This window comes from Akebia trifoliata, chromosome 8 (assembly GCF_017979445.1).
Source record: "Akebia trifoliata isolate Shusen 1 chromosome 8, ASM1797944v1, whole genome shotgun sequence".
In the NCBI taxonomy this organism is placed as follows: Eukaryota; Viridiplantae; Streptophyta; class Magnoliopsida; order Ranunculales; family Lardizabalaceae; genus Akebia; species Akebia trifoliata.
The window spans coordinates 21,326,916-21,353,206 of NC_141382.1; the positions used below are offsets into that span (position 1 = coordinate 21,326,916).

A 26,291-nucleotide genomic window follows, 5' to 3' on the forward strand; every position below is an offset into this window, starting at 1 on the left:
CCTTCCTATTTTTTATTTTCAAGCTTTACATTATATTCATTTACTTTCATTTAATGTTGACTTATAGTTTCCTTATCTTGAGGCTTGGATTTAAAGAGTAATTCCTTTTTGAGAGCTAATCATTCCATTTAAGTCAGTAATAAACTATTCAAGAAAATTTAAATTCCTTGCATTTTACTTCAATTCATTTACATTTATTGTAATTTATTTCAATTTTATTTACTCCTAGAACTTTTAAATTCCAAGAGTAGGATCTTGCTAGTTTATGATACTAAAGGGGAAAGAGAGTAATCCCTCACCTTGGTGAAGTTATCTACTTCTCATAAGACCATTAATAAGTTCCTCTTAGAAAATTCCAAGTGAAACCCCTCGACTCGTTTTGCTAAATAACAAAAAGGAATTCGATAAGTAAATAAGAGATTTTCTAAGAATTGGGAGTCACACCTAGTTTAGGTCTAGGAATCAAAAATAACTTCAAAATGGATCTAGATTGGTCATCAGATAAGAGAAATGGGTAGGGGTTAGATTACAAGTTGTAGAAGGTGTAAAGCACCGAACCAGTCCGATCAAAATGATCGATCTCTACTATGTCCAAAACCATCCTATAGGGTGTAATCATAATAAATTTATATCGGATTTGCCAAATGAATCTTATAGCTAAAATTCTCCCAAATACTTAAATGATTCTTTAAATTTTGCACAAAAAGGGAATATTGTGAAAAAAGCCATAATTATAGCCCATATGTGGCGCCCCGCTAAACGCTAACACAAAACCCAAAGCCAAATCCTAAGGTACTAGGTGGAACCTCAAAATTTTGACATGGTTCCCTTTGCTCATGTTAGTGTTCCATAGAATTCGAAAACCTGATAAATCAATAACCAACAAATCCTATATAAAAACAAGCCAAAGGTATACAAAATGCGGTAGACGATAAATTGACAATAACATAGAGTTAGATCAAAGCGCCAGGATTACAAAAAATACCTCACTCTAACATAAACCTATTACTCGGCCCAAAAACTATATATACCTCATGGACAAGATGACTCCTAGTGGAAGTAATCCCAAGGCTCACCGAGTAACGGACTCTGGTTGTCGATCTGACCAACCAGATGCTCCTCGACAGGCTCTACACTTGCCTCACCAGTTGCAAGCTTTGTGACTAAAAAATTGGAAGGAAATGATAAGTAACAATGGTTACCCAGTAGGTCCACAAATCATTCTTACTAAAAACCTCACCTAACATGATCAAGTAATCATATTAAATCATTTCAATCTATGCAAAGCTTTTACAAATTAAACTACAATTAACTGGTACATATAGCCAGGGATAAACAACTAAACAGTTTAAAATTTCACATAACATCAGTCATCAATACTCACTATACATTTTAATTCTATTACAAATATAATTAAAAACATTGAAATGAAATGCATGTCTTTTAGTTTATGATTCAAAATAGAACAATAGATATATATTACACAATAGTGGAGTAGTAGGACTAGAGAAATGGGATTCACAACTGGATCGTTCCTAGTCAGGACATGATGTTCCATAATAAAGTATTAGTTCCTGATTTTGTGGTTGGTCGTTGTTTACCACACTTATGGGACCATTTATCCAGCACAGGCTAACCATTTGACATGACTGCAAGCAATAGGTCTCTTTTTGATGTGTTAGAACGTTTGACTACTTCTAGATTGTTAGTACTCTCTGACTAATCATCTTCGTCTATGCCTATCAAGCGTGCATGTGATTCCCAAAATGTATAATTTGATTCATATATAACTATCTTTACAATACAAGTTCATTGGTAAAGAAATATAAGAATGGACCCGGATTCTAGTTGTGACTCCACTCTCATATGCGTCCCATATCATATATGAGTTTAGTGGTCTCAACCGTACATCCTAGGATAGTGTATCACTCTGGATGATATGACGCACTATCCTTTCAGGTATTTACAAGCTCTTTAATAACTCACAAAGTAGCTATATATATAATTTTTCTTTAAAAACAAAAGAGAAATTAACAATACAAGGTTGAGAATTGATCTCCAATTTCCTACCATGCAACTGTGATCATGCGACCTAAAATAAATAATAGAACTCAGCGCCTTACGCTAATAGAATTTAAATAAACATGCAGTCAATCATTATCCCTAGATATCCCTTCACCAACCTACACACAACACATCAATGTAAAATGCAGATATCACCCATCGGGTGTGATTCTGGCATTTTATCGTTTCTTCCCCTTTTTCCATTTTCTCGATGTTTTCACTTTTCAACTTTTGAAATCCAACATTTATATTTTCAATCTCTCAATTTCATTTTGATCATTCAATAAAAAAATTATCAAATTTTTATTAAAATGGGATCCTAATAAGTGTGCGAAGTCAAACTGCCAAAACTATAAAAGCTGGTGAAAATTTTTCGATCATTTTTTTCTGATTTCTCTTTCGTTTCTCTGAATCCCTTGACCCACCCATAAAATTAATGTTAAAACTTGATAAAACACATCAAATCTCTAATTCTAAGCATGAATTAGAGATTAAATAAAGTATTTCTACGATTTATAAATACCACATATGTTCGATAAACATTCCTAAATGCATGTTTTGAAAACTATGGTTACGACTAAGAATTGAGAGTTCCCTATCGAAGTTCGTGGATTTCAAAGGTGATGAGCTAGCATGAAGGTCAAGGTTGGATGGCATGAGATTCGAGGTTAGGCAAACTTGGTTGCAAAATGAACTAGGATTTTGCGAAGCTTTCAGCGACGACACTTTCCTTTTCTTCTACAATAGGAGTCAAGCCTTCTACTAACGAGATAAAGCTCCAAGTTAGTTGTATTCAAGCTCGCTCACTAATTTTGATGAGGTATGAAAAGAAAAAAAAGGGAAATGAAGATCCAAGGTAATGAGAACGTGGAGATCGTCGATGCTAACGATTTCTTCTTTTTCATTAATGATCAACTTGAACTCGTTTGCGATAGAACTTGATGAGAATGGGTCAAAATCTTGGGTTGAGAGTGGGCTTAATGGAGATCAAGTTGATGTTTCCAAGTTTTCTCAAAAATCATTATAAGGAATTGACTAGGGCAAGGACAAAACGGATAAAAAAGACATTACAAGGCTTGATTGTGGAAGTACAATACAAAGAGATCATTCTAGAAGATTCTAAAACTAAATATGGAGATGTTAAAGCTTCAGCAAGGATGGTCAACTATCTTTTTATGCAAGAGATCGATTTGTAAGAACAAATTGGATATAAGGGTTAATTGGGAATTTGATATTTTAATTATCCTTAGTTTTGGTCTTTTATTTCCTAAGGACTAATTATACCCAATCTTGATTTAATTTTTCTATAAAAGGGCACCTCATGTCGTATCTTGCATACAATTTTACAATTCTAATTCTAAGATTTTGAAGTTTATTCAAGAAGCTTATGCTTGATCGAGTGTATGAATCTTCAACTTATCAAATGAGTGATCAAACTTTGTGGCGTCTCAAGATTAGGGTTTTAAGGACATAGTTTTCTTAAGGTTCTAATCTGATCAACATCAATTTGTTCCTAAGCAATTTAAATCGTTTCAAAGCCATCAAATTTAAGGGTTTCTAGAGGAGATCATTTAGAGGAATCCATATCCATGGAGATCATCTAAAGGGGATCATATCATTTGTATGAATTTTCCCAAGAAATTCCTAGCAGGTCTTTTTTCGTTATGCCCTAACTTTTGCTTAAGTCGTCTTTTTAGGTTTCAAACTTAGAAGGCTTCTTTCTTCTTGATGATCTCAAATATTTGACTCAACAACTTTTTGGTTCCTTGGACCTTAATCAAATCAATTAGCATTCTGGAGGACTTAATAAGTAGGCTTAGGACATGATTTAGAAAGATAAGGTATAAAGCTCAACTTTCCAAAATGCCCTTAGTCTGATATTCTCATTTTTTCATCAACTCTTTTGAGTCTCTCTCTTTTCTAATGCCCCTAGTTAAGCATTCTTTTCCTTTCTGTCAATGCTTTTATGCTCCTTTTTTCTAATGCCCCTAATTTGGCATTATTTTTTTTTTGAATCTTTCAATAAGAGATTTTCTTTTGGATGACACTTTGCTTAAGAGAATATATTTTAATTTTTTTTTCTGTGATTGGGCCTGAAGTAACTTCTCGGGTTGCTTACGTACTCCAAAATTTTCTTTTCTCTTTTAGGATCAGGTCAAAATGTAGTTCATACCAAGACTTCTCTTTCAAGGTTGGTTGGTGTGATTTAAAAAGAAGAGGCTATCGATTTTTCAAAGGCTATAGAGAGCTAAAAAAGTTATTTTTTTTTCTTGATAAGATGTGAGAATTGTTTGATCAAAGAAGACCTCCTTTAATGAAATGTTACTTGATTTGGTCAAGATTCCAGAACTTGATATCTCGGTTACTTTGTCGAGTAAAATCTTCTTTTGAGAATGAGTCGCCTTCAATATTCTTTTGTGAAATCAAATATGATCGAGTTTTTTGGATTCGACTGTTCAACTTTTCTACAATTTCGATTATCCTTTTATGAATGAGAACTCTCTTTTCTTGAGTGAAAAACATGGTTGATCTACTTGTGGGTCTTACCACCTTTGTCGATGGCTTCAACTGCATCACTTTTGACCTTATGTCTTGATATATTTTGGAACAATCTGTTCTGATGAAAAGTAACGTAGTACTTATACTTAACATATCTTTATAAGACCATGTGAAAATATTGTTGAATTTCTTAAGTAAGTTTATTATTCTCTCATATTCCCTTAGGGATAATGTAGTATCAATTTTTACTTCTCAAGTGCACTCTTTAATTCCAATATTTATCAAGTTTATTATTCTCTCATTCCTCGTGTTAGATTTCATGTTCGCATTATTATTGCACTCATGATAATCAAAAGCTTCTTTAGTATTGGAATTAAAAAAACATAAATTAACAAACTTGACTAAAGCTCGATATTAAATAAGAAACCTAACATAACCAAAAAAATTAAAGACTGACGTGACAAAAACTAAGAAAAGAAGACTCAAAACGAGGATATTACTCTAAATGAAAGGATACAACGCTAGGGTCTATGCCACTTTGGATATCTTTACGAGAGATGATTCGGGCTCGTCTGTTTTTGCTACCTCTTCATATTTTTATTCAAACATGATTGATGCTAAACAACTCATTGCTTCATTACTTTTTTTGTTTTTCAATTATGTCACTGCCTTAAGGTAGATAGACTCATTTTGGCATGGTGAGGATGCACTATTAAGACCAGTTAAGTGAAAAAAGGAAATTGGGTCAACTAATTCAGGTTTAGATATGGATATTAGGTTCAAAGTAGGAGGGGGTTGATTTTGAATGGTAGGCATTAATTTTAATAAAATGATTAGTTTTAATATTGGACACAGTAGGAGCGGGTATACTAACCTTTTCTCGTTCAATAAAGTCTTGAATAGCATGGTAGAAGGTAATGCACCTATCAAGAACATGATTGGACCACTTGATGGAATTCATAGAATTGCCTATTGTCCAAGTTTGGAGGAGAGGGTTAGGTAGAGGCTTAGGTTACAATGGTGTCAACAGTCCCATTTTCATCAATTTTTGATAGGTAACATTAAGGGACATTCCAAGATTGGAGAATTGTCTCCTAGGCTTGGTTTGTGAAGATTGAGGGGCTTAAGGAGGTAGTACGAAAAAGGTGTTGGCCATTTGTAAGGAATTAACACTGGGTTTGAAATATTTGGATTTTGATTCAGACGAGTTACTCAAAAATCCCAAAGAGAAGGCATCCTCAACTTGGTTTACAGCCTCAAGGAGAGATTGAAAAGTGGAAAAATATTGAGGCATCAAGTACTTGGTATAATTTGAAGTAAGATTCCTACGGTTGATCTTGACTTGTTCCTTTTCCTGAAGTCAGTCCCATAATTGAACGGTTTTAACTCTCCATCAAGCAATGAACTCAGTGAAGGTTTTCCCTAGTTTCTACTTTGTCGTTTCTAAATCTCTTCTTGTGGGTTCGATGTCCGTATTAAATAAATATCGACCAATAAACTCCTTCCTCAATTCATGCTATGTTCTTACCCGAGATGAGTCTAGTGAAATTAACCAACGTAAGGCAGGACCTGTAAGGGTTCTATGAAAAAGTTGGGCCATCTGTTTTTCACTTTAACCCTAAGATTGTGTGATGCCAACATATACTTTCAAGTGAGTCCTAGGGAATCTAATCCTATCAAACTTCTCCATATTTGGCATTGTGAACTTCTCTACAAACGGATCGTGGGGAATAACATTATTGCCCTTAATCCAAGAGTAAGATCATCAGGGTCTTTGATATCCTTCAAGGTAGTTTCGACTTGAGTTATTCGATGAGCTAAGACAAAGTCGACAGGTAATTGATCCTCTTCTAGGTCTTTGATAAGGTCAAACATAGCTTGAGGTTCTATAGCTTTATCTTTTTTTCTTTTCAGTTTTCAAGGCCTCAATTTGTGTTTGAATAGAAGTAATAATCTATGCTTGAAACGATTCCAAAATCTGACGGAGTGATATTGCATCTATGGTACTTATTTCTTTCTGTGGTAAGGGTTGATTAGTTGGATTTGACAAAGGTACTTTAGTAAGACGACTCCTTTCACGGACCCAAAGTAGTACAAATTGTGATTTAGAACATTTAGGAGCCATTATTACCTGATTAGAAGTAAACCAAGATTAACCATTGACTCTTAACCACATGATAAAAAATTTGAAATAAATTATACCAAGTTAGGCGGTAAACATTGAGTCCAAATGCATTATAAGTCTATAAAGACCACAAAAGTGAAAAAGGTTAATCACGGATCTACCCCTAGTTGGGGTTGAACCTTGGGTCAAACTAGTTAGTTTGACTAGTTTGACCTCCTAATTGCATCTTCTTGGCACAAATTAGGTTGAGTCTTTGAACCTTTGGTATTGTCTGGTTAGATCCATTTGCCAATTGGGCCAACTGGTTTAATAGGTTTACAATGATCAGTATCTTTTTTGTTAACCAATTGAATTTATTGAGTCGGACTGATATTATAGGTTTAATTTGAATGGTCTGGACTCACTTACCTGTTGGTTAGATTAGATAGAACAACCCGAGAGCACTCATATAGTCGATTTGAGTCATGGCTTAATGGGACTGCACTTAAGTTCAAGGTTCTAAGCTCATTATATGATTGAGACTAGGTTAGAACAAAGCTTAGGTTACTTCAGCCCGAAATACGAATATACTATCTTAGTCTCACCTGGTCAACTAGTACGTGGTGTTCTAGTTTGATATACTCGAAGGTACTATACTAAAGTTGTAGTGTTTATTGTCATCCCCTATGTCCAGAAGGACCAGGTTAGCTTGGATCCGACTACGGGGTTTATAGGGACATGTCATGATGTAAACATGAATATGCATGCTCATGAGTGTGTGCGAAGGGATAAAGTGCACCCGGGGCATTTTTACGAATATTCAATCATACATGCCACATGCATTTAGGCAATCCAATCATAAGAAATAACTAATGATAAATTATCAATCAATTATATCCAATCACATACCTATGAAAGAAATGAAAAAATCTAGCCTAATAAAAAAATCTTTTTGAGTCAACTGGGTTGACTTGAGGGAAAAGTCAACCTAGGGATAGTTTCGGATCAGATCACATTTAACCATAAAATCCCCAGCGGAGTCACCATTGTAATCATTTCGACCTGTTTTTTACTAAATAGTGAATAGAGATCCGATTGGTTAATTAGACATTTTCTAAAAATTGGGAGTCGCTACCAAGTTTAGGTCTAAGAACCATAAATAACTCCAAAATGGATTGAGTTGGTCAACAAGCAAGAGAAATGGGTAAGGGGCCAGATTATGGATTTCGAAAGGGGTTAGGCACTAAACCCACCTGATCAAGATGATAAGTCTTTACTACGATCCAAAATTATTCTATGGTCAACATACCAAGATTAAAGTCAAGCTACGGTCCCATCATCATCAATTTATATCAGATGTGCTAAACAAATCTTACAACAAATATTCTCCAAAATATTACATGATTTCTCGAATTTCACATAAAAATAAAAATATTTGAAAAAACCTTAATTCTAGCTCATCCTTCAAAGCTCATGTGGCAATATGTTTCAATTATAAATCTATATACGCAAATATTTTCCCAATTAATTAAAATAGGAATTTGTGAAAATTTTATAAGTTAAAAAATTATGAATATGAAAATTTTAATTAGGTAATCAATGGAGTTTCTAAACTAGAAATTTAAAATTTCTTAAATTAGAAGTTATGGATACATGAAGAGCTCCCAAGTAGGAAACTTGAAAAAAATTAACTTCCCAAAATAGACAATTTCAAATGCGACGAGTCTCAAATTAGAAATTTGTAAAAATGATTTTCCCCAAATAGAGAATTGTGAATATTGGATTTTTCAAATTAACAATTTACAAATATTAATTTTTCAAAATAGAAAATTATGATATTATAAAAGTCACTAAATCAATGAAAAATCCAAAGTTACATAAATCCTCAAAATTGGAAAATTATGATGATTTAAAAAAATATATTTTTGTCACATAAATTCTTCGAATTTTGCATAGTGAAATCTCATGATTGAAAAAGCTTACATGGCACCAAGAAAAAGTTGAATTGATTCAGTCACACTTTGGAAAAAAGGAAATCAATTTTAATGCCACGTGCATACAAATTAGTGAGTCAACTCATTGATGACATTTTGAAAAGGAAAAAAAATATTTTTCATCCCTTATGTTCGCAAAATCAATAAGTTAACTCGTGTGTCAATTTTATAAAAAAAAAAAAAATCTGATTTTGAATTTCCTATGTACACAAAAAACAGAAAGTCAACTCATTTATCACATGAAATCTCAATGTTCCACTCAATGCATCCCCCAAAATAGTGAGTTGACTCAAACCTATTTTATTTAAAAAAAAAAAGGAAAAAAACCAAATTTACTTCCTACAAAAAATCAGTGAGTTGACTCACGTGATGTTCTTTAAAGAACAGAAATTTTGAAATTTTGCTTGAATATCAACGAATCAGTTGAGTACTCCTGGTCATCCTTATCTTCATTATGCCTTATATTAACATGAAATAAGAACATCGCTCAATAAGAAACACCCTTCAATGTTAAAGATGATACCAAGCGTAGCGGATGCATTACAATAAAAAGTATGAATAAATGTGAATAATCTTACCTTGTTCGCAAATCTATCCATATCGATATTCCAACCCTCTTATGAAATATTGGAGAATGAGTTAATCGTCAAACCCAATAAAAAGAATGGAAAGTCGGAAAGATAATATCAGCTTGCATCGATGGTTAATAGCAAAACAGATATAAAAGTATTGTATCCACTCAAAAGGCATTAAAGCTAGTCAGTGGCATTATTGAAGCAACCTGTTTCCCTTATTCAAGGTTGAACCTTTGCTCACGAACACACCCAATGCTTAGTTTCGCATTCCAAGATGAACAAGAGGAACAAAGAGTATTAGAAATATACCTGCAATTTGAAGTCCCTTACGTTTAGAATAAATGCAATGGTCCAGTTGTTGTAGCAGTACTCCTTTAGAAAATCAAAAGCTAGGCTTCTCCAGAGCACCTGGTAATGATAACTTGAAGAAAATATCTAATCTTGAGTAGAACCGAGATCAAAGGAGCCTTGATAAGGACGATGAGAGGAAGATGGACATTGAAGGAGATAAGGGTGACTATGGGGGCTTTTAAGATTGAATAGTTGGGACAAGAGCAGCTGCTTGAAGAATGTGTTAGCCACGGAGAGGGCTGTGAGAGGGGGTTGAAAATGGAGAATGTTTGGGCTATGAAGATGATGTAATAGAGGCTGTCAATGGAGGGTGTTTGGGGGTTGAAGATGGAAAATGTTTGGGCTTTGAAGATTCTGTAATACGGGATGTCGATGGAGGGCGTTTGGGGTGTCAAAGATAGCAAGGCGAGGGGTTGTTGGGCTACTACGTTCGGATGTTAAAAGGAGGAGACAACAAATTATTGGGGCTGCTGTTTTGGGGGCTGTTATGTGCTTTAATGGTTGAGGGAGGTGTACTTATAATGGAGGTTTCTATGTGTGTTAATGGTTAAGGGAGGTGTGATTATAATGGAGGTTGTGAGAGAGAAGAAGAAAAATGTTAATGCTGGAAAAAAATGTGGAGAAAAAAGGGCGAGATAGTGGAGAGATTATTAAAGGAGGTCAATGAAAGAGGAAGTTGAACCTTCTTCTCTTTAGTTTCTTATTCCTTTTTTTCTTTTCTTTCTTTCTCCTTGTTGTTATTGCAAAAACGTGAGAATCCCTCTTTTTCTATTTTAAGACAGCCCCCCTCCCAAGATATAGAGAAGTCCCTTTCTTTATAGCACATTGTTTCTAGTTGTTTTTCTATTCTTTCTCTTTCTTTATTTCGTTTGTTTTTTCATTCCTTCTTTTAACTTGTTCCCCTTTGATCAAACCAAAGAAAGACTCTCTTTCTCACTATTGGAATTTAAATGGCAAAAAGAAAAGGGACCATGATCCCCTGCTTTGCAATCCGTTGCACAATGGTGGATCATTGGTGATTAATTTTTAATTTTTAATTTTGATTGATTGATTAAGTTAAAATTTCAAATGACTTAGGTAAATTAATTTTTAATTTTCAATTTTAGTTTGATGAAGTTAAAATTTTAATTTGATTGGTTGATTGCATTTTGATTTGAATATTGGTTGGTCGATTGAGTTTTATATTAATTTGATTGGTCGATTGGATTTTAATTTTAATTTTAATTTTAATTGATTAATTGGATTTTAATTTGAATGTTAATTGGTTCATTGGATTTTAATTTCAATTTGATTGATTAATTGAATTTTAATTTGAATGTTGATTGGTCGATTGGATTTTCAAACAAAAAAAGTATTGCATGGCATAATTTTCAAATCATTGCATAAGTATCACATATCATAATCCATCAATTTGAATAATTATCCATTCATAAACATGCAAATTACAAAAATTAAAGCACGACGATAATGATCATGGTGAGAAAAAAAATTTCTAATCTCATTAACATATGAAATAATGGAAAAAATAATAAGAAAAATAATAAAAAAACAAAAATTGACTTTCTCCATTATAGATTATATGGTGATTATAACTTCAGAATAAAAAAAACATATCAATGATGGATCGATGACAAAACAAAAGAAAAAAATAAAAAAAATAAAAGGCATATATAAAAAAATAAACATGGGGAGAAAAAAGAATAAATAATCCAAAGATAAAAATAAAATAAAAATATAACGAAGATGAACTTACCTTCATATTCGATACGACAATAACTTGCGATAGGTAGTAAAATAGAATAAAAAGAAATAGTGGTATTGATGTTGAAGACTTTGATAAAGAAGAAACACTGATAAAAGGTATTGCTAGTATTTTGTTAATGGTGGAGAGTGAAGATATGGCTGGAACATTAGTGTGTATGGGGGTGTTGTATGAGTTGAAAAGAATAGAGAAGAAGAAGATGGAGAAGGTGATGGAACAACCGGTTGGGACTGTTAATGGAGGAAGATGAGCTGTTATGGTTGGTGTAGCACCCTCCAAAACGTTAACACAAAGCCTCATGTTAGATCTCGAAGCGCTAGGTGATGCCTCGAAATTTCAGCATAGTTTCCTTTTATGTTAGTATTCCAAGGTACTTAACCTGTTTCACCTGATAAACAATATACATATATATATAAGGTCGGGTTCCGTAGACCCCCATTACGACCCCCTTTGCGACACACCATTTTGTCTTATATGGGCAAAAATATTTGGAATGGGCTGATTTTTTGTGAGGATGATCTCTATGCCAAAAATCAACTCATTATGAAATTTCTAGCCCCATGTTTACAAGTTGAAAAATTTTAGACCGTCCAATTTTTGTAAATCAATTTTGATGGGGTTAGAAGTTTTGGAATGGGATGATTTTTTGCCAAGATGATCCCCTCATCACAAAGATCATCCTCACAAAATATCAGCCCATTCCAAACAGTTTTGCCCATATAAGACAAACGGTGAGTCGTAATGAAGGTCGTAATGGGGGTCGTAACAACGCCATCCATCCATATATATATATATATATACAAACTACAATAATAACAAAAGTCTATATATATCTAATCACGTATGATAGATCAGAGTGTAAAAAAAAAAATTAATATACAAGATTATATAAAAACTCATCACTTTAATAAAAGTCTTAACGCTCTACCAAAATCTATAATACAACTTGGACTAATTGACGCCGCTAGGGGGTATAGCCCCAGTATTTAATAGGAAATGTTGAGTAACAATGGTTATCCAATAGGTAAACAAACAATTCCTACCAAAAACCTATTTTAGCATGAATTAGTAAGCATTATAAATCATTTTAATGCGATGTAAAATTTTACAGATTAAACTACTATTAATTGGTAGATATAGCTAGGGATGAATAACTATACATTTTAAAACTCACATTACATCAATCAGTAGCATTAACTATAATATTTTTTATACAAATTTAATTGACCAAATGGAAATATTAAACATGCATTTCATTTTATATATCAAAACAAGGCAACAGATACATAATACACAACGGAAGAGTAGTGAAATTAGAGAAGTGAGATTCACGATTGGATCGTTCCTAGTCAGGACATGATGTTACAATATTTACTGGTGTTCAGTTCTTATTTTTGTAGTCCGTCGATACACTTACCACAGTTGGTTGATTATTTATTTGACTCAGACTGGTCGTTTGATGTGACTATAAGCAATAGGTCGATGTGTCAGAATGTTCAACTAACTAGATTGTTAGTAATTATTGACTAATCATCTTTGTCTATGCCTATCAGGCATGCATGTGATTCCTATTATACATCCTCATTTGTGTACGACCATCTTTGCATTACACGTTTCTTGATAAATATAAAAAAAAATAAACCCAGATTTTATTTGTAATTCAATTTTCATACGCATTCCATACCACATATGAGTTTGGTTGTCCTTACTATACATCCTAAGATAGTATAGACTCCAGATGATATGACAAACTATCCCTTCAAGTATTTATAAACTCATTAACAGTTCACAAAATATATATATATATATATATATATATATATATATATATATATATATATATATATATATATACTACGTAATTGTGATCCAATGGCCTAAAATAAATAACAATATACAACGCATAATCGTAAATAAACATGTAAGTCACCTCGTGACAATAGAAAGTAAATTAACTTTAGATCTATTCATCAACCCACACATAGCATCACAATGTAAAATACAGACATCATCCCACGAGTATGATTTTAACATTTTATCGTTTCATCCCCTTTTTCCCCTTTTTCCTTTTTTTTTTTTCAAATTTTCATACTTTTCAACTTTTCGAATACAACATTCATTTTTCAATATTCATCCACTCAGTATGAGTTCATTGAATATTAAATAATTTTTTAAAATTTAAAATTCATTTTTATCATTTTAATTGAAAAATTATAAAAATTCGATCAAAACAGGGTCTAAGTAATGCATAGGATCAAAATAGATGAAATAATCCGGTTAAATGTCACACCTACGTATAATTTGTCATAAAACACAATTAAACACATGTGACTATCATTATTCTTCTCACCGGAGTTAATATTAATCTTACTTCTACCTTACTTGTGGGGCAAGTAGGGGATCGAACCCCAAAAGAAAGGGGGAGTAGAGTTAAGCTAAGAGGAAAAAATTCGAATTAATCAAAAGGAATTAACGTTATTTTTCTTTGTATTTTGAACTTATCAAGAAAATTTAAAGTTGCTAGAAAATTAACCAAAATAAATGAAGTTAAAAGTAAATAAACTTATGAAATTAAAGTACCATTGGAGGTGGATCTACTTAGAACATGTTGGTGAGTAATTCCTAAGCTCTAGCCTTTTTATAACTTAATTGTAAGGGCTTAGTGTTAGCTCCTTAGATTAGAAAGTTTAGCAAATGAAATCAAATGAGAGAATATAAATAAAGTAGAATTCCTTGAACTTCCTACTACCAATTATCTAGTTTAAGCATACTTTATCTTAATATAATTTAAGCATAAAGTATCTATATTAAGAATAAAAGGTACAAGAAATCTTAAAAAGAACTCATGAGCATTTTAGATAAAAGAAAGGTATGAAACTAGAAATAACACAAGGACTTATTCTAGGCTTTTCCACTATCCAATGGAGAAGAGTTTAGCCTAATGTCATTGCAAGATAGGAAAGAGATGAAAGAACTTTTTTTCATTTCATGAGAAAACTTACAAATTCTTCTTCTTCTTCTTACAAGACTATTTAGCCAAAAAGAAAATAACTAGAAGATAAAAATATAAAAATATAAAATAATAGGCTAAAAGTCTTAGATTAAAGAAGTTTTAGTTAAGAGAACCAAGAGGGAGACTCTAGAGATTGAAGTTCTATTTATAGATAAAAATGTGTGTAGAAGAGTCTGAAAGTAGCCTCCACTTTTTTTGTACAAAAAGATAAAAGATGAGAATATGAGTTAAGGATTAGGGCATTCCAAAGGATTAGGACATTCCAAAGTGGGCCCAAATATTTTTACTTTAAGATTTTGATTCTTGATTTTCTGCACACGAAACACACGTAATTAGATTTATCTAGTAAATGAATTGATCTATGTATAATTAAGCCAAATTAACATGCAACATAGTGTTTCGAGGCTTATAATGATTATTACTTTAATACGGAGAAATATGGACAAAAATCAAGATAAATGTCTGGGAAACGTGTGTGTAATTCAGTGTTTCGAGACGCATCACACCACTAAACTTGCATTTTTTTCTAGTCCATAGAAAATAAAAATGTATAATTCGTAGGCACCACGACTGCATTTAGCGAATGCAACAAGCCCTTGAACCACTAGGTTACACCTAGTGGACAAGTTTTACTCATGAGGGTTTGTAGAGAATATATCCACAAAATTCCAATACTTTAAAAAAAATTCAAAATCAAAATCAAAGTATGTAAGGCGAATATAATAATATTTCACAAATCAATCAAATTTTATTTACGTTTGAACAAAATTTTAAGTTTTTATTCCTCATTTTAGAAAATTTCAAAAATAACTTGAGTGCTTGTGTGATTTTCTGATATTTTTTCTTTTTAAAAGTAACATATTTTTTCGGAATAAGATTTCACATCCTAATAGCTAAGAATAGTTCGTTTTACCTAAGTTCTAACTCGAAACTAAGCATCCTGTCTGGGATTGTGAGAGGTGTGGATGTTCACTTTAATACCTCTAAGGGGCTTTATCTATGACATTTTAGTTTACTCACGATTTTACCATTGACGACTTTCACCCTATTGAACTAAGTGATCTCATTGGACCCTTTTTCATTTTTGTACTTTTTCAGTTCTAACCTTTTTGCTTTACTTTGGTCTTTTTCATAATTTTTTACTTTTTATTTTCTTAAAATTTTCATATTTCACCATTTTTTGGCATTCTTTTTACAAAAAGCAGGTAGCCCTTTTTCAAGGTACCCAGTTTAATCCTATGGTTGCTGTCCAAGTCATATTAATCCCAGTTCTATTTTTCTTCTAACTAGCCAACCAAAGGATAAGGAAGTCATAGTTCACTAGACTAAATTTCGCCTAACACCCTAGATAAAGAAGAGGTGAACTCTTGTTCCATAAAATCTTATTTTTCTAAGTACTCAATCAAAAGTGAATTTTTCAAAGTAATTTTTTCATGATTTTACTAATAAGGAACAACAAAAAAGAACTTATGATCAAAATTTAGGACCTGAACCTGATATTTGAAATTCATATGTAAAAAACACATACAAAGATTTTGAAAAAAATATTTCGAAAGTGTTAAATATTTTTGAAATTTTTTTTTTTGAAAACATGAAACTAAACTAGAATGATCTACAATGCAATTGTGAGCTGACCTAATACCCCAAACCTAAATAAAATATTGTCCTCAATATACACGTAGTAAGGAAGGAGAGAAAAATGTTAGATCACACCTAAAATGGATTGGACATTAATGCGCAAAATCTTGTTACAACTGATCTGAAAAGATTGAAAGTTAGAACAATTATAATTTTTGAAATACTTTTGTATAAATAAAATCCTATCTAAGAATTAAGAAACAACCTAAAAATGTCCTAATATAAAAATGAAACCCATCCTAATCTGAATCCGAACTTTCAGTGACCTGTGCCTTCTTCTCTCCAATATAGGCCAACATCTATCTCTGTTACTCAATTAACAATTTGATAATTGATATATATGTTTTAGGTATAAGGATGGTTGTAAAGTGTGAGAAGGCGAGTACGATTTATAAGACTAGTAATGTTACTATATAACAAGTGAAGGTATGGTAATAACTAATACTATTTATAGTTGAGTTGAGGAACTTGTGAAATTTGAAAAAGGTATCGTACAATTTTGAAAGAGCATGTGGCATGTAAAAGAAAAAAGATTTAGTAAAGTATAAGTTAGGAGGTGAGTCAATGTAAAATGTGAGAAAGAATAATCTTGTGACAATGTTGCATTAATGGTGACTTAATAGAATTGTGAGAAAATAGATGTAGGATTTATCCCCTAGAGTAAGATTTTAAATTATAAAGGTTATGACAGAGGTTTTGAGGAAATATCACAATAAGTAGAAAATGTAATATTGAATTGAATATAAAGATTTAGTATGTTTGCGGTAAGATTATGCATTGATGAATAATATTCATAACAATTATGAGTAAAACATAATAGACAGTGTAATTGGTGAGAGAAGTAAAGATGAATAATAAAGAAAATGTTAAAGGATTGTGGTTGATAGACATTGGTGGGGAAATGATACAAAGTGAATTGATTGTTATCTTAGGGTTATACAAATACTGGATTAGTTGGAGTATGAGTTTGAATTAGAGTAATTAATTAATGAATGTGTTGGGTTGACGAAATATGGGAAACATAAGTTTACAAGTTATAAATGAGATTGGCTTGCGACTAAGAATAAATGGTAATCGAAAATATGTGTTGTTAATTATACATGTCGTGTTAGTAGAATGGAAACAAAGTTGATAAGGTATGATTTCAATTTCGATGACGAAATTTTTATTAAGGGGGGGGAGAATGTAAAACCCCGATTTTTAATTCGTATCTCGAGAAAATAAATAGTGAAAGTTTGAGAAAATCTTGAAAGTGGTGATATGATCCCTCTTGAATGATATGAACCCTCTTGAAGATCTCTTTATGATCTCTTCTACGAACCTTTGAATTCAATGTCTTCAAAACGTGTTAGATCACTTGGTAACAAAAGATGTTGATTGGATTAGAGCCTTAAGGAAATTAAGTCCTTAAAACCCCAATCTTGAGACGCCACAAAGGATGATCACTCCCTTGATAAATCGAAGATTCATGCCCTCCTTCAAAAACTCGAACAAGAACTCATAAAGAACTCATAAGGATCTCATAAAGAGTTCAAACTAGAACACATAAAACAAAACAAAGTTCTTGAAGAAACTTCAATTCTCATAAAAAGTAAATTGTCAATTGTGTCTCAATTACAAAAAGAGGTGCCCTTTTATAGACAAATTAGATCAAGATTAATTCTAATTAGTCCTTGGAAAAATAAAGAAAGTCTAATTAGTCCTTAGGAAATAAAGAATTCAAAACTAAGGATAATTAGAACATAAAAATTTCCAATTAACCCTTGCATTCAAATTGATCTTCCAAATTGATCTTTTGCATAAAAAGATAGTTGACCATCCTTGATGAAACTTTGATATCTCTGAAGTTAACCTTAGAATCTTGTAGAATGGCCTCTTTGTATTGGACTTCCACAATCAAGCCTTGCAATGCCTCTTCCATCCTTTTTGTCCTTACCCTAGTCATTGGACCGTCAATTCCTTGCAATGGTTCTTGAGAAGATTTGAAAATATCAACTTGAGTTATTGGGTCAACAACTCGATCTCCATTATTCTCCCCTTCTTCGAAAAGATTCGTCCTCGAATCACCTACATTAAACAAGGATAAATCAGCAACATTAAAAGTTGCACTAACATTACCATAATCACTTGGCAAATCGAGTTTGTAGGCGTTATCATTGATCCGTTCCAAGACTTGAAATGGACCATCTCCTCGAGGTTGCAATTTTGATTTCCTTTGAGTAGGAAACCGCTCCTTAAGCAAGTGCACCCAAACCCAATCTCCAGGGTGGAAAATAACTTTCAAGCGGCCCTTATTGGCTTGCTTAATATATTGCTCATTCTTCCTGTCAATGTTGGCTCGAACTTTGGCATGTAAATCTTTCATAAAATCTACCTTTTTCTTACCATGAAGATTAACATGTTCATTAGTAGGCAAAGGTAAAATATCCATAGGTGTTAAAGGATTAAAACCATAAACAATCTCAAATGGAGAAAATGAAGTAGTTGAATGAATAGTCCTATTATATGCGAACTCAATATGTGGTAAACACTTCTCCCATTATTTTAAATTTTTTTGAATGATAGCACGCAACAAGGTAGTGAGTATCCTATTAACTACTTCAGTTTGGCCATCCGTTTGAGGATGTGCAACAGTAGAAAATAGAAGTTTAGTTCCTAATTTACTCCATAAAGTACGCCAAAAATAACTAAGAACCTTAACATCTCTGTCACTAACAATTGACTTAGGTAGTCCATGCAATCGAACTACCTCTTTGAAGAACAAATCAGCAATATGTGTTGCGTCATTGGTTTTAGTATATATAATAAAATTGGCCATCTTACTAAATCTATCAACAACAACAAATATACTATCTAACCATTTTGAGTCCTTGGCAATCCTAAAACAAAATCCATAGAAATATCAGTCCAAGGCTGATTAGGTATAGACAAAAGGGTATACAAGCCATGCGATCGAATTTTAGACTTTGTTTGCCTACATGTAATGCACTTGTCACAAACAAATTGAACATCATGCTTTATATGAGGCCAATAAAAATGCTCACATAAGATATCTAAAGTTTTTAGGACACCAAAGTGTCCCATTAAACGTCCCCCATGACTTTCGCTTACAAGTAACTCACGAATAGAACAATTAGGCACGCATAATTTATCTTTCTTGAAAAGAAATCCTTCATGCCTATAAAAGTCACCAAACGCACACTTAGCACATGCATTCCATACTTCGTTGAAATCATAATCATTGGCATACAAATCTTTAATCAATTCAAAACCAAGTAGTGTAATTTGCAATGAAGTAAGTAATACGTACCTTCTTGATAATGCATCGACCACAACATTTTCTTTCCCACGTTTATATATAATTACATAAGGAAATGTTTCGATAAACTCCAACCATTTAGCATGTATTTTATTAAGCTTACCTTGGGTCTTCAGGAATTTCAAGCTCTCATGATCAGAATGAATGATAAATTCCCTCGGCCATAAATAATGTTGCCATGTTCGAAGAGTTCTCACTAATGCATAAAGCTCTTTGTCATAAGTAGGATAATTCAAAGCTGCCCCACTTAGCTTTTCACTAAAATAAGCTATTGGCTTAGAATCCTACATCAAAACAGCTCCTACTCCAATCCCAGATGCATCACACTCTATTTCAAAAGCTTTATCAAAGTTAGGCAAACACAACAAATGTGCATTAGTTAACTTATCTTTCAAAGTTTGGAAAACCTGATCATGCACATTAACCAAATTAAAAACAACATTCTTTTTAACAAGTTCATTCAAAGGTGCAGCAATAGAACTAAAATCCTTAACAAACCTTCGATAAAAACTTGCTAAACTATGAAAACTTCTTACCTCGTTCGCATTCTTAGGTGTAGGCCAATCCTTTATTGCCCTTACCTTTTCCTCATCAACACTAACTCCCTGCAAACTAACAACAAATCCAAGAAACACAACAGATTCCATACAAAACGTGCATTTCTTAAGATTAACATATAATTGGTGTTCTCTTAACACACTAAACACAGCACGCAAATGCTTCACATGGTCATCAACATTTTTGCTATAGACTAAAATATCATCAAAGTAAACTACTACAAATTTTTCCATGAAAGCACGCAAGACATTGTTCATTAATCTCATGAATGTACTAGGTGCGTTAGTTAATCCGAAGGGCATTACTAACCATTCATACAACCCATATCTAGTTTTAAATGCAGTTTTCCATTCATCTCCCTCTTTCATGCAAATTTGATAATACCCATTTTTTAAATCAATTTTAGAAAACAAGTGAGAGTCATGCAATTCATCAAACATATCATCTAACCTAGGGATAGGATGCCTATATTTTACCGTTATCTTATTAATAGCTCGACAATCTACACACTTGCGCCATGTTCCATCTTTCTTTGGTACTAAGAGAACAGGAACCGAACATGGGCTGAGACTTTCCCTTACAAATCCCTTCTGCAACAGTTCATCCACTTGCCTCTGTATCTCCTTTGTTTCCTCGGGATTAGCTCTATAAGCAGGTCTATTTGGTATAGCAGAACTAGGTATGAAGTCTATTTGGTGCTCAATTCCTCTTAAAGGAGGTAAATCATGTGGAATCTCCTCGGAAAAAAGATCCTCAAATTCCTGCAATAAAGACACAACAACACTAGGCAAAGATGAGTTAAGATCGTCAGTGGAAAAATAAAAATCTTTGTACATAAGAACTAGAACTTGTGGCCTTGCTATCATTACACTTTTAACATCATGTTTTTCAGCAAGTACACTCAGTACTTTATTCTTCTCTCCATGTTGTTCACTTTGCTCTCCTTTTTGCTCACACCTTTGTTTCTCTCTCATTTTGCACTCATTTGCTATCCTGACCTGGTCCTCATAAGCTTGCAAAGGTTTGAGAGGGGCGAATACAATTTTTCGATTGTTCATTACAAAAGAATAACGATTTTTATACCCATCATGCGACACTCTCCTATCAAATTGCCATGGTCAACCAAGCAATATATGACCAGCATGCATCGGTGCCACATCACAAATGACCTCATCAACATACTTGCCTATTGAGAAAGGAACCCGAACTTGCTTGTTTATCTTCACTTCTCCATAATCATTCAGCCATTGTAGCTTATACGGTTTAGGATGTTTCTGCCATTTCAAATTCAACTTCTGTACCAACAAGGTACTAGCAACATTGGTACAACTCCCACTATCAATAATCAATGTACAGACTTTATCCTTCATGTGGCATTTTGTGTGAAAAATATGCTCACGTTGCTCCATATCTCCTTCATCCTTAGGCTGTATACTCAAAGCTCTCTTAGTGACAAGTAAATCACCATGCACAGGCTCTTCTACTTCAACATCAGAACAATCCTCTAAGGGAGGCATCTCGTTGTCACTTGAACTAGCATTTTCAATGTCACCGTTTGCCAATACAATTATAACCCTTTTGTTTGGGCATTCAGAAGCAATGTGTCCGAACACTTGGCACCTAAAACACTTAATCTGACGTGACTTAATAAGAGACTTTGTTTCAGGTCTATCTTTAGGAATAGAAATCGTAGGCTTCGACTTTGCGTCTTCTTTTGGTTTGAAAGGAATTTTGTTGTCCTTCCAATTTGGTCTCCACGGATTATTAGAAGATGATCCAGATCTGAACCTTCTAGACTTGATTTGCTTTTCCACTTTAATGGCTTTGTACAGTAACTCTTCCATTTCCACATAATGGTACAACTCAACCACATCAGCAATCTCTTTGTTCAATCCGACAATGAATCTCGCCATGGTTGCTTTTCTATCTTCCTCTATGTTTGCTCTAATCATGGCAATCTCCATTTCTTTATAATAATCCTCTACACTCATGGAACCTTGAACCAGCCCTTGCAATTTGATATACAAATCTCGATAGTAATGGCTAGGAATAAATCTTTTACGCATCATCGACTTCATCTCATCCCATGATCGAATAGGTCTCTCACCATTTCTGCGCCTATTGATCACCAATTGATCCCACCATATACTGGCATAGTTTGTAAATTCCATGGCGGCTAGCTTTATTTTTTTATCCTCGAAATAATTATGACAATAAAAAACGTGCTCAACCTTTCTTTCCCACTCCAAATATAATTCAGGATCATTCTTTCCGTGAAAGGTCGGAATCGTCATCTTTATGCTACCCAAATTATTATCTTCTTTGAAATCTACGTTCTTATCCCGTCGATAATGTACTCTCTTCGCTTTGGAATGAATATCTTCTTCTCCGTCGAACTCATGTCTTCGATATGGTTTAGATTCGTTAGAGGATTCCATATTGTCCAACCTTGAATTTAATAATTTAAATTGGTCATGAACGGCCTTGATGAATAATTTCAGGTCAATCTCATGTGGTTCTCCTCCTTCCTTACTCATTGTTGAAACCCTGTAAGTTTAAATAAACAAAAACAACAAAAGAATACAACAATCTTGTAAGTCCCAGAAAGTGATGAAAACGATGGAATTGGAGGTCGAAATGGTGTGGAACGAGACTACGCCTTGTTTGACTTGTAGATCTCGAAAAGAGCTTCGATTTAATATGTACTAATAGTCATTCCGATACCCGGATCAAAAGTTATGGCCGTTTGAAGTTAGCAACTCCAATTTATTGATTTTCTATAACTACAAACAGTAACTAACAAATCCTTTTTTTTTTTAAAGAAAAGAAAACGTGATTAATAGCAAGAAGCAAATATAGTATATTTGTATAGACACGTTGTGGCAGAAATTCAGCAAACACAATCAATGTTTTTGTATGTAACACATCGAAGAATAATCGAATTCGGACAATCACTAGATACACACAATCGTAAAACAAAAGCAAGAACTCAGCAAGAATACATATATTACAGACGAAAGTTAGAACAGTGCAAAAATTCTCAATATACACGTCGCTGTAGAACATCAACGTCAAGGATGATGTTGTTTATTTGATCGAAGGTTACTGATACGAATTTCAGCATGTCACACGTTGTGATTGTCTGAATTCTCAACAATGGAACCAAAGAAAAAAAAAACGTTAAGAGTTCAGATTTCACTTTAACAATAGAATCAATGATTAAACTCCAGCAATGATGTGTTCTTGAACATGTAAGAGATTAATTATTTGAAAGAATTTATTTGCGTTTTATATTCTGTTACCCAAATTAAAGAACGTTCTGTAATGGTCAAGGTTGACGATGAATTCAGCAAGAACAGATTTATGATTTATATCATGTAATGTGTTGCTGAATTCCAATACATCATTTTTTTTTTTTGTAAGAGTTAGTTACAGCAACATTAATGATTCTTGGTTCTTCTTTAATGGCGGAATTGCTGTAACACAGTTGCTGTAATTTCAGCAAGATAACGTTGTAAAACTATGAAGATCTTAAAGAACAGCAATAGTGGTTGTTCGTCGAAGGTGTTTTGTCGTAAGACTATTAAAGAACAACAACAAATGATAGCAGATGGTTTGTTCTTTATCAACAACCTTCAAACAAATTTTCAAACAAGATTCAGCAAAGCTGCTGTGGTTTCTACGATTGGCGTGGATAGAAACAACATCAATAGCAAATACCAATCAGCATGAAGAACATTAACTATTTCATGTTCAACGAAAGAACATTAAAGACAAGAATGAAAGTTTTTTTTTTTCTTTTCAAAATCATCAATTAAAACAGCAACAAATGTATTATGTTGTGGCTGAAATTTTTTTTTCCAGCAAGAACAGTCTATGGTTATCGATTAAAACGCAATTAAGAGATCAAACGTGTGTTCATTCCAATTTTTTTTTTTTTAATGACAAACCCAACTTGCACACGAAATTAAAATTTGAATCTTTTAGAAACAAAGATGATCATGTAGATTATATATCTTAGATTGATTGTTGATGATCGATCACAATTTGTAATTTCAGCAAGAAAAATTTCAGAACTCACAAAGAAAATACCGCAAAGAAAAAATGCAAAATTCACAAAGTACTATGTAAGAACAACTACGAAATTCAATGAATGTTCATGATTTCCAACAAGAACGGATCAAGATGTTTTGAAATAATAAAAACCTGGTTTCCAACCATTGATATGAATTTTGTTGGGGAGCAAGTTCTACCCCGTTTGATCTCCAATTTGAATGTCACCCAAACCAAATCTTCGAAGGATTACTTCAATCTTGATGTATTTTCCAGCAATCTTGATGCTCTGATACCAAATGATATGATCCCTTTTGAATGATATGAACCCTCTTGAAGATCTCTTGATGATCTCTTCTACGAACCTTTGAATTTGATGTCTTTAAAACGTGTTAGATTACTTGGGAACAAAAGATGTTGATCGGATTAGAACCTTAAGGAAACTAAGTCCCTACAACCCCAACCTTGAGACGCCACAAAGGATGGTCACTCCTTTGATAAATCGAAGATTCATCCCCTCCTTCAAAAACTCGAACAAGAACTCATAAAGAACTCATAAGGATCTCATAAAGAGTTCAAACTAGAACACATAAAACAAAACAAAGTTCTTGAAGAAACTTCAATTCTCATAAAAAGTAAATTGTCAATTGTGTCTCAATTACAAAAAGAGGTGCCCTTTTATAGACAAATTAGATCAAGATTAATTCTAATTAGTCCTTGGAAAAATAAAGAAAGTCTAATTAGTCCTTAGGAAATAAAGAATTCAAAACTAAGGACAATTAGAACATAAAAATTTTCAATTAACCCTTGCATTCAAATTGATCTTCCAAATTGATCTTTTGCATAAAAAGATAGTTGACCATCCTTGATGAAACTTTGATATCTCTGAAGTTAACCTTAGAATCTTGTAGAATGGCCTCTTTGTATTGGACTTCCACAATCAAGCCTTGCAATGCCTCTTCCATCCTTTTTGTCCTTGCCCTAGTCATTGGACCGTCAATTCCTTGCAATGGTTCTTGAGAAGATTTGAAAACATCAACTTGAGTTATTGGGTCAGTAACTCAATCTCTATTAAGTGGTACTTAGGGGTAAAAATTTAAGATGTTTCTGATCATTTTTAATGAAATCCGACCTCACCATTATATTCAAAATGATCGAAAAACAAATTTTAGCTTATAAGCATGCTCAAGTGCGAATCCGAATAGAAAAATTACAAAATCCTCGATTATCGAGTCGAACTAGGCTAAAATAGTGACTTTTTACTAGAGAAAGAATTATTAAGATTTAATTATACCATTGAGTTCGTAACAAAAAATTATTGAACATGGACTATTTATTTGTCATTTTTGGAGATCAAAAAGTCTAATTATCGTCAAAAACGAAAACGACGTCAATTTTAGGGGTCACCTCAGGCTAAAAATATAAATTTTTCTTAGAGACAAAATTTATAGAAATTGACCATACCATTAGATCCGAAACGAAAAATTAAATAAAATAGAATATTTATTTGTCAGTTTTGAAATCCGGATGGTCAAGTTATTATCAAACGAAACAATAAGCAAAATACTGATTTCGTCCCAAAATTTATATAAATAAATTTTTTAATTTTTTTGTTGTTTCTTCATCTTCTCCAACCCATCAAAACACAGCCAACGTTTTTTTTTTATTTAAAAATTTATTTTTTTTAAACTTCCACCTCAGATCCCTCGCAAACGGCTCGCTATCGTCGACCAATGCAGAAGGGAGAAATGTCCGCAACCTCATTCTCTACAAAATCCACCAAACTTTTTTTTGTTTCACTTTTTTTTTTCACCCGATATCATCAAAATTAACTGTATTTATATACGGGAATTTCGAAACTTCGACCTCGAATTTCATCGGTTTCGGGGTCAAACCGTCCTCTTTCGCAGAAGGGAGAAAGGACGACGGCGTTGAGATCTTCAAAATCACTAGGCCAGATTCAAAAATCAGCCATCTTTAAGTTTGATCCATCTCAATTTTCGTGCCATTAGTCTCGATTTCCGCGCACATGCTTCGATCATCTCGTATAGAGATTGTAAGAAACTCTCAATTTCTATTAATAATCGTAGATTGTGAAAATTACATTTAGGATTTTATTAAAAATTTGTGGTGAGTTTTCAAAAATATATAATTCTTTTGTTATTTCAAAATTCAAGCCAGAAATTGCATGTTTGATATGTTTAGTTGTATTTTTAACAAATTATACGTGGGTAGGGTATTTTAACAGGTTATTTCCATCAGTTGGGTCATGTGTACTGCTCGAACCCCGTTTTGATATAAAATTTATATTTTTTTAAATATTATTGATAAAAATAAATTATATAGTTGGAAAATATGATT

The 26,291-nt window shown here is 32.9% G+C and overlaps 1 protein-coding gene across 1 annotated transcript; it reads right to left on the reverse strand.

Annotated features, from left to right (window-relative positions):
• Positions 1-1,050: 1,050 nt before the first annotated feature.
• Positions 1,051-21,841, reverse strand: LOC147396373 (uncharacterized). The gene is made up of 7 exons (XM_086450108.1): positions 21,708-21,841; positions 21,350-21,497; positions 21,060-21,151; positions 20,117-20,978; positions 19,865-19,981; positions 19,045-19,429; positions 1,051-1,163 (listed from the first exon to the last, which is right to left on the reverse strand). Exons 1-7 carry the CDS (start codon positions 21,839-21,841, stop codon positions 1,051-1,053), a joined length of 1,851 nt encoding a protein of 616 aa, XP_086306234.1.
• Positions 21,842-26,291: the final 4,450 nt, after the last annotated feature.

Coding starts and splice junctions, on each gene's coding strand:
- LOC147396373 (XM_086450108.1), bottom strand. CDS start 21,841: ATGGAGATTGCCATGATTAGAGCAAACATAGAGGAAGATAGAAAAGCA. Junction 21,498..21,707: donor GTGGAAATGGAAGAGTTACT/GTACAAAGCCAT, acceptor TAAGTGTTTTAG/GTGCCAAGTGTTCGGACACA. Junction 19,982..20,116: donor TAATGAACAATGTCTTGCGT/GCTTTCATGGAA, acceptor GTTAATCTTAAG/AAATGCACGTTTTGTATGGA.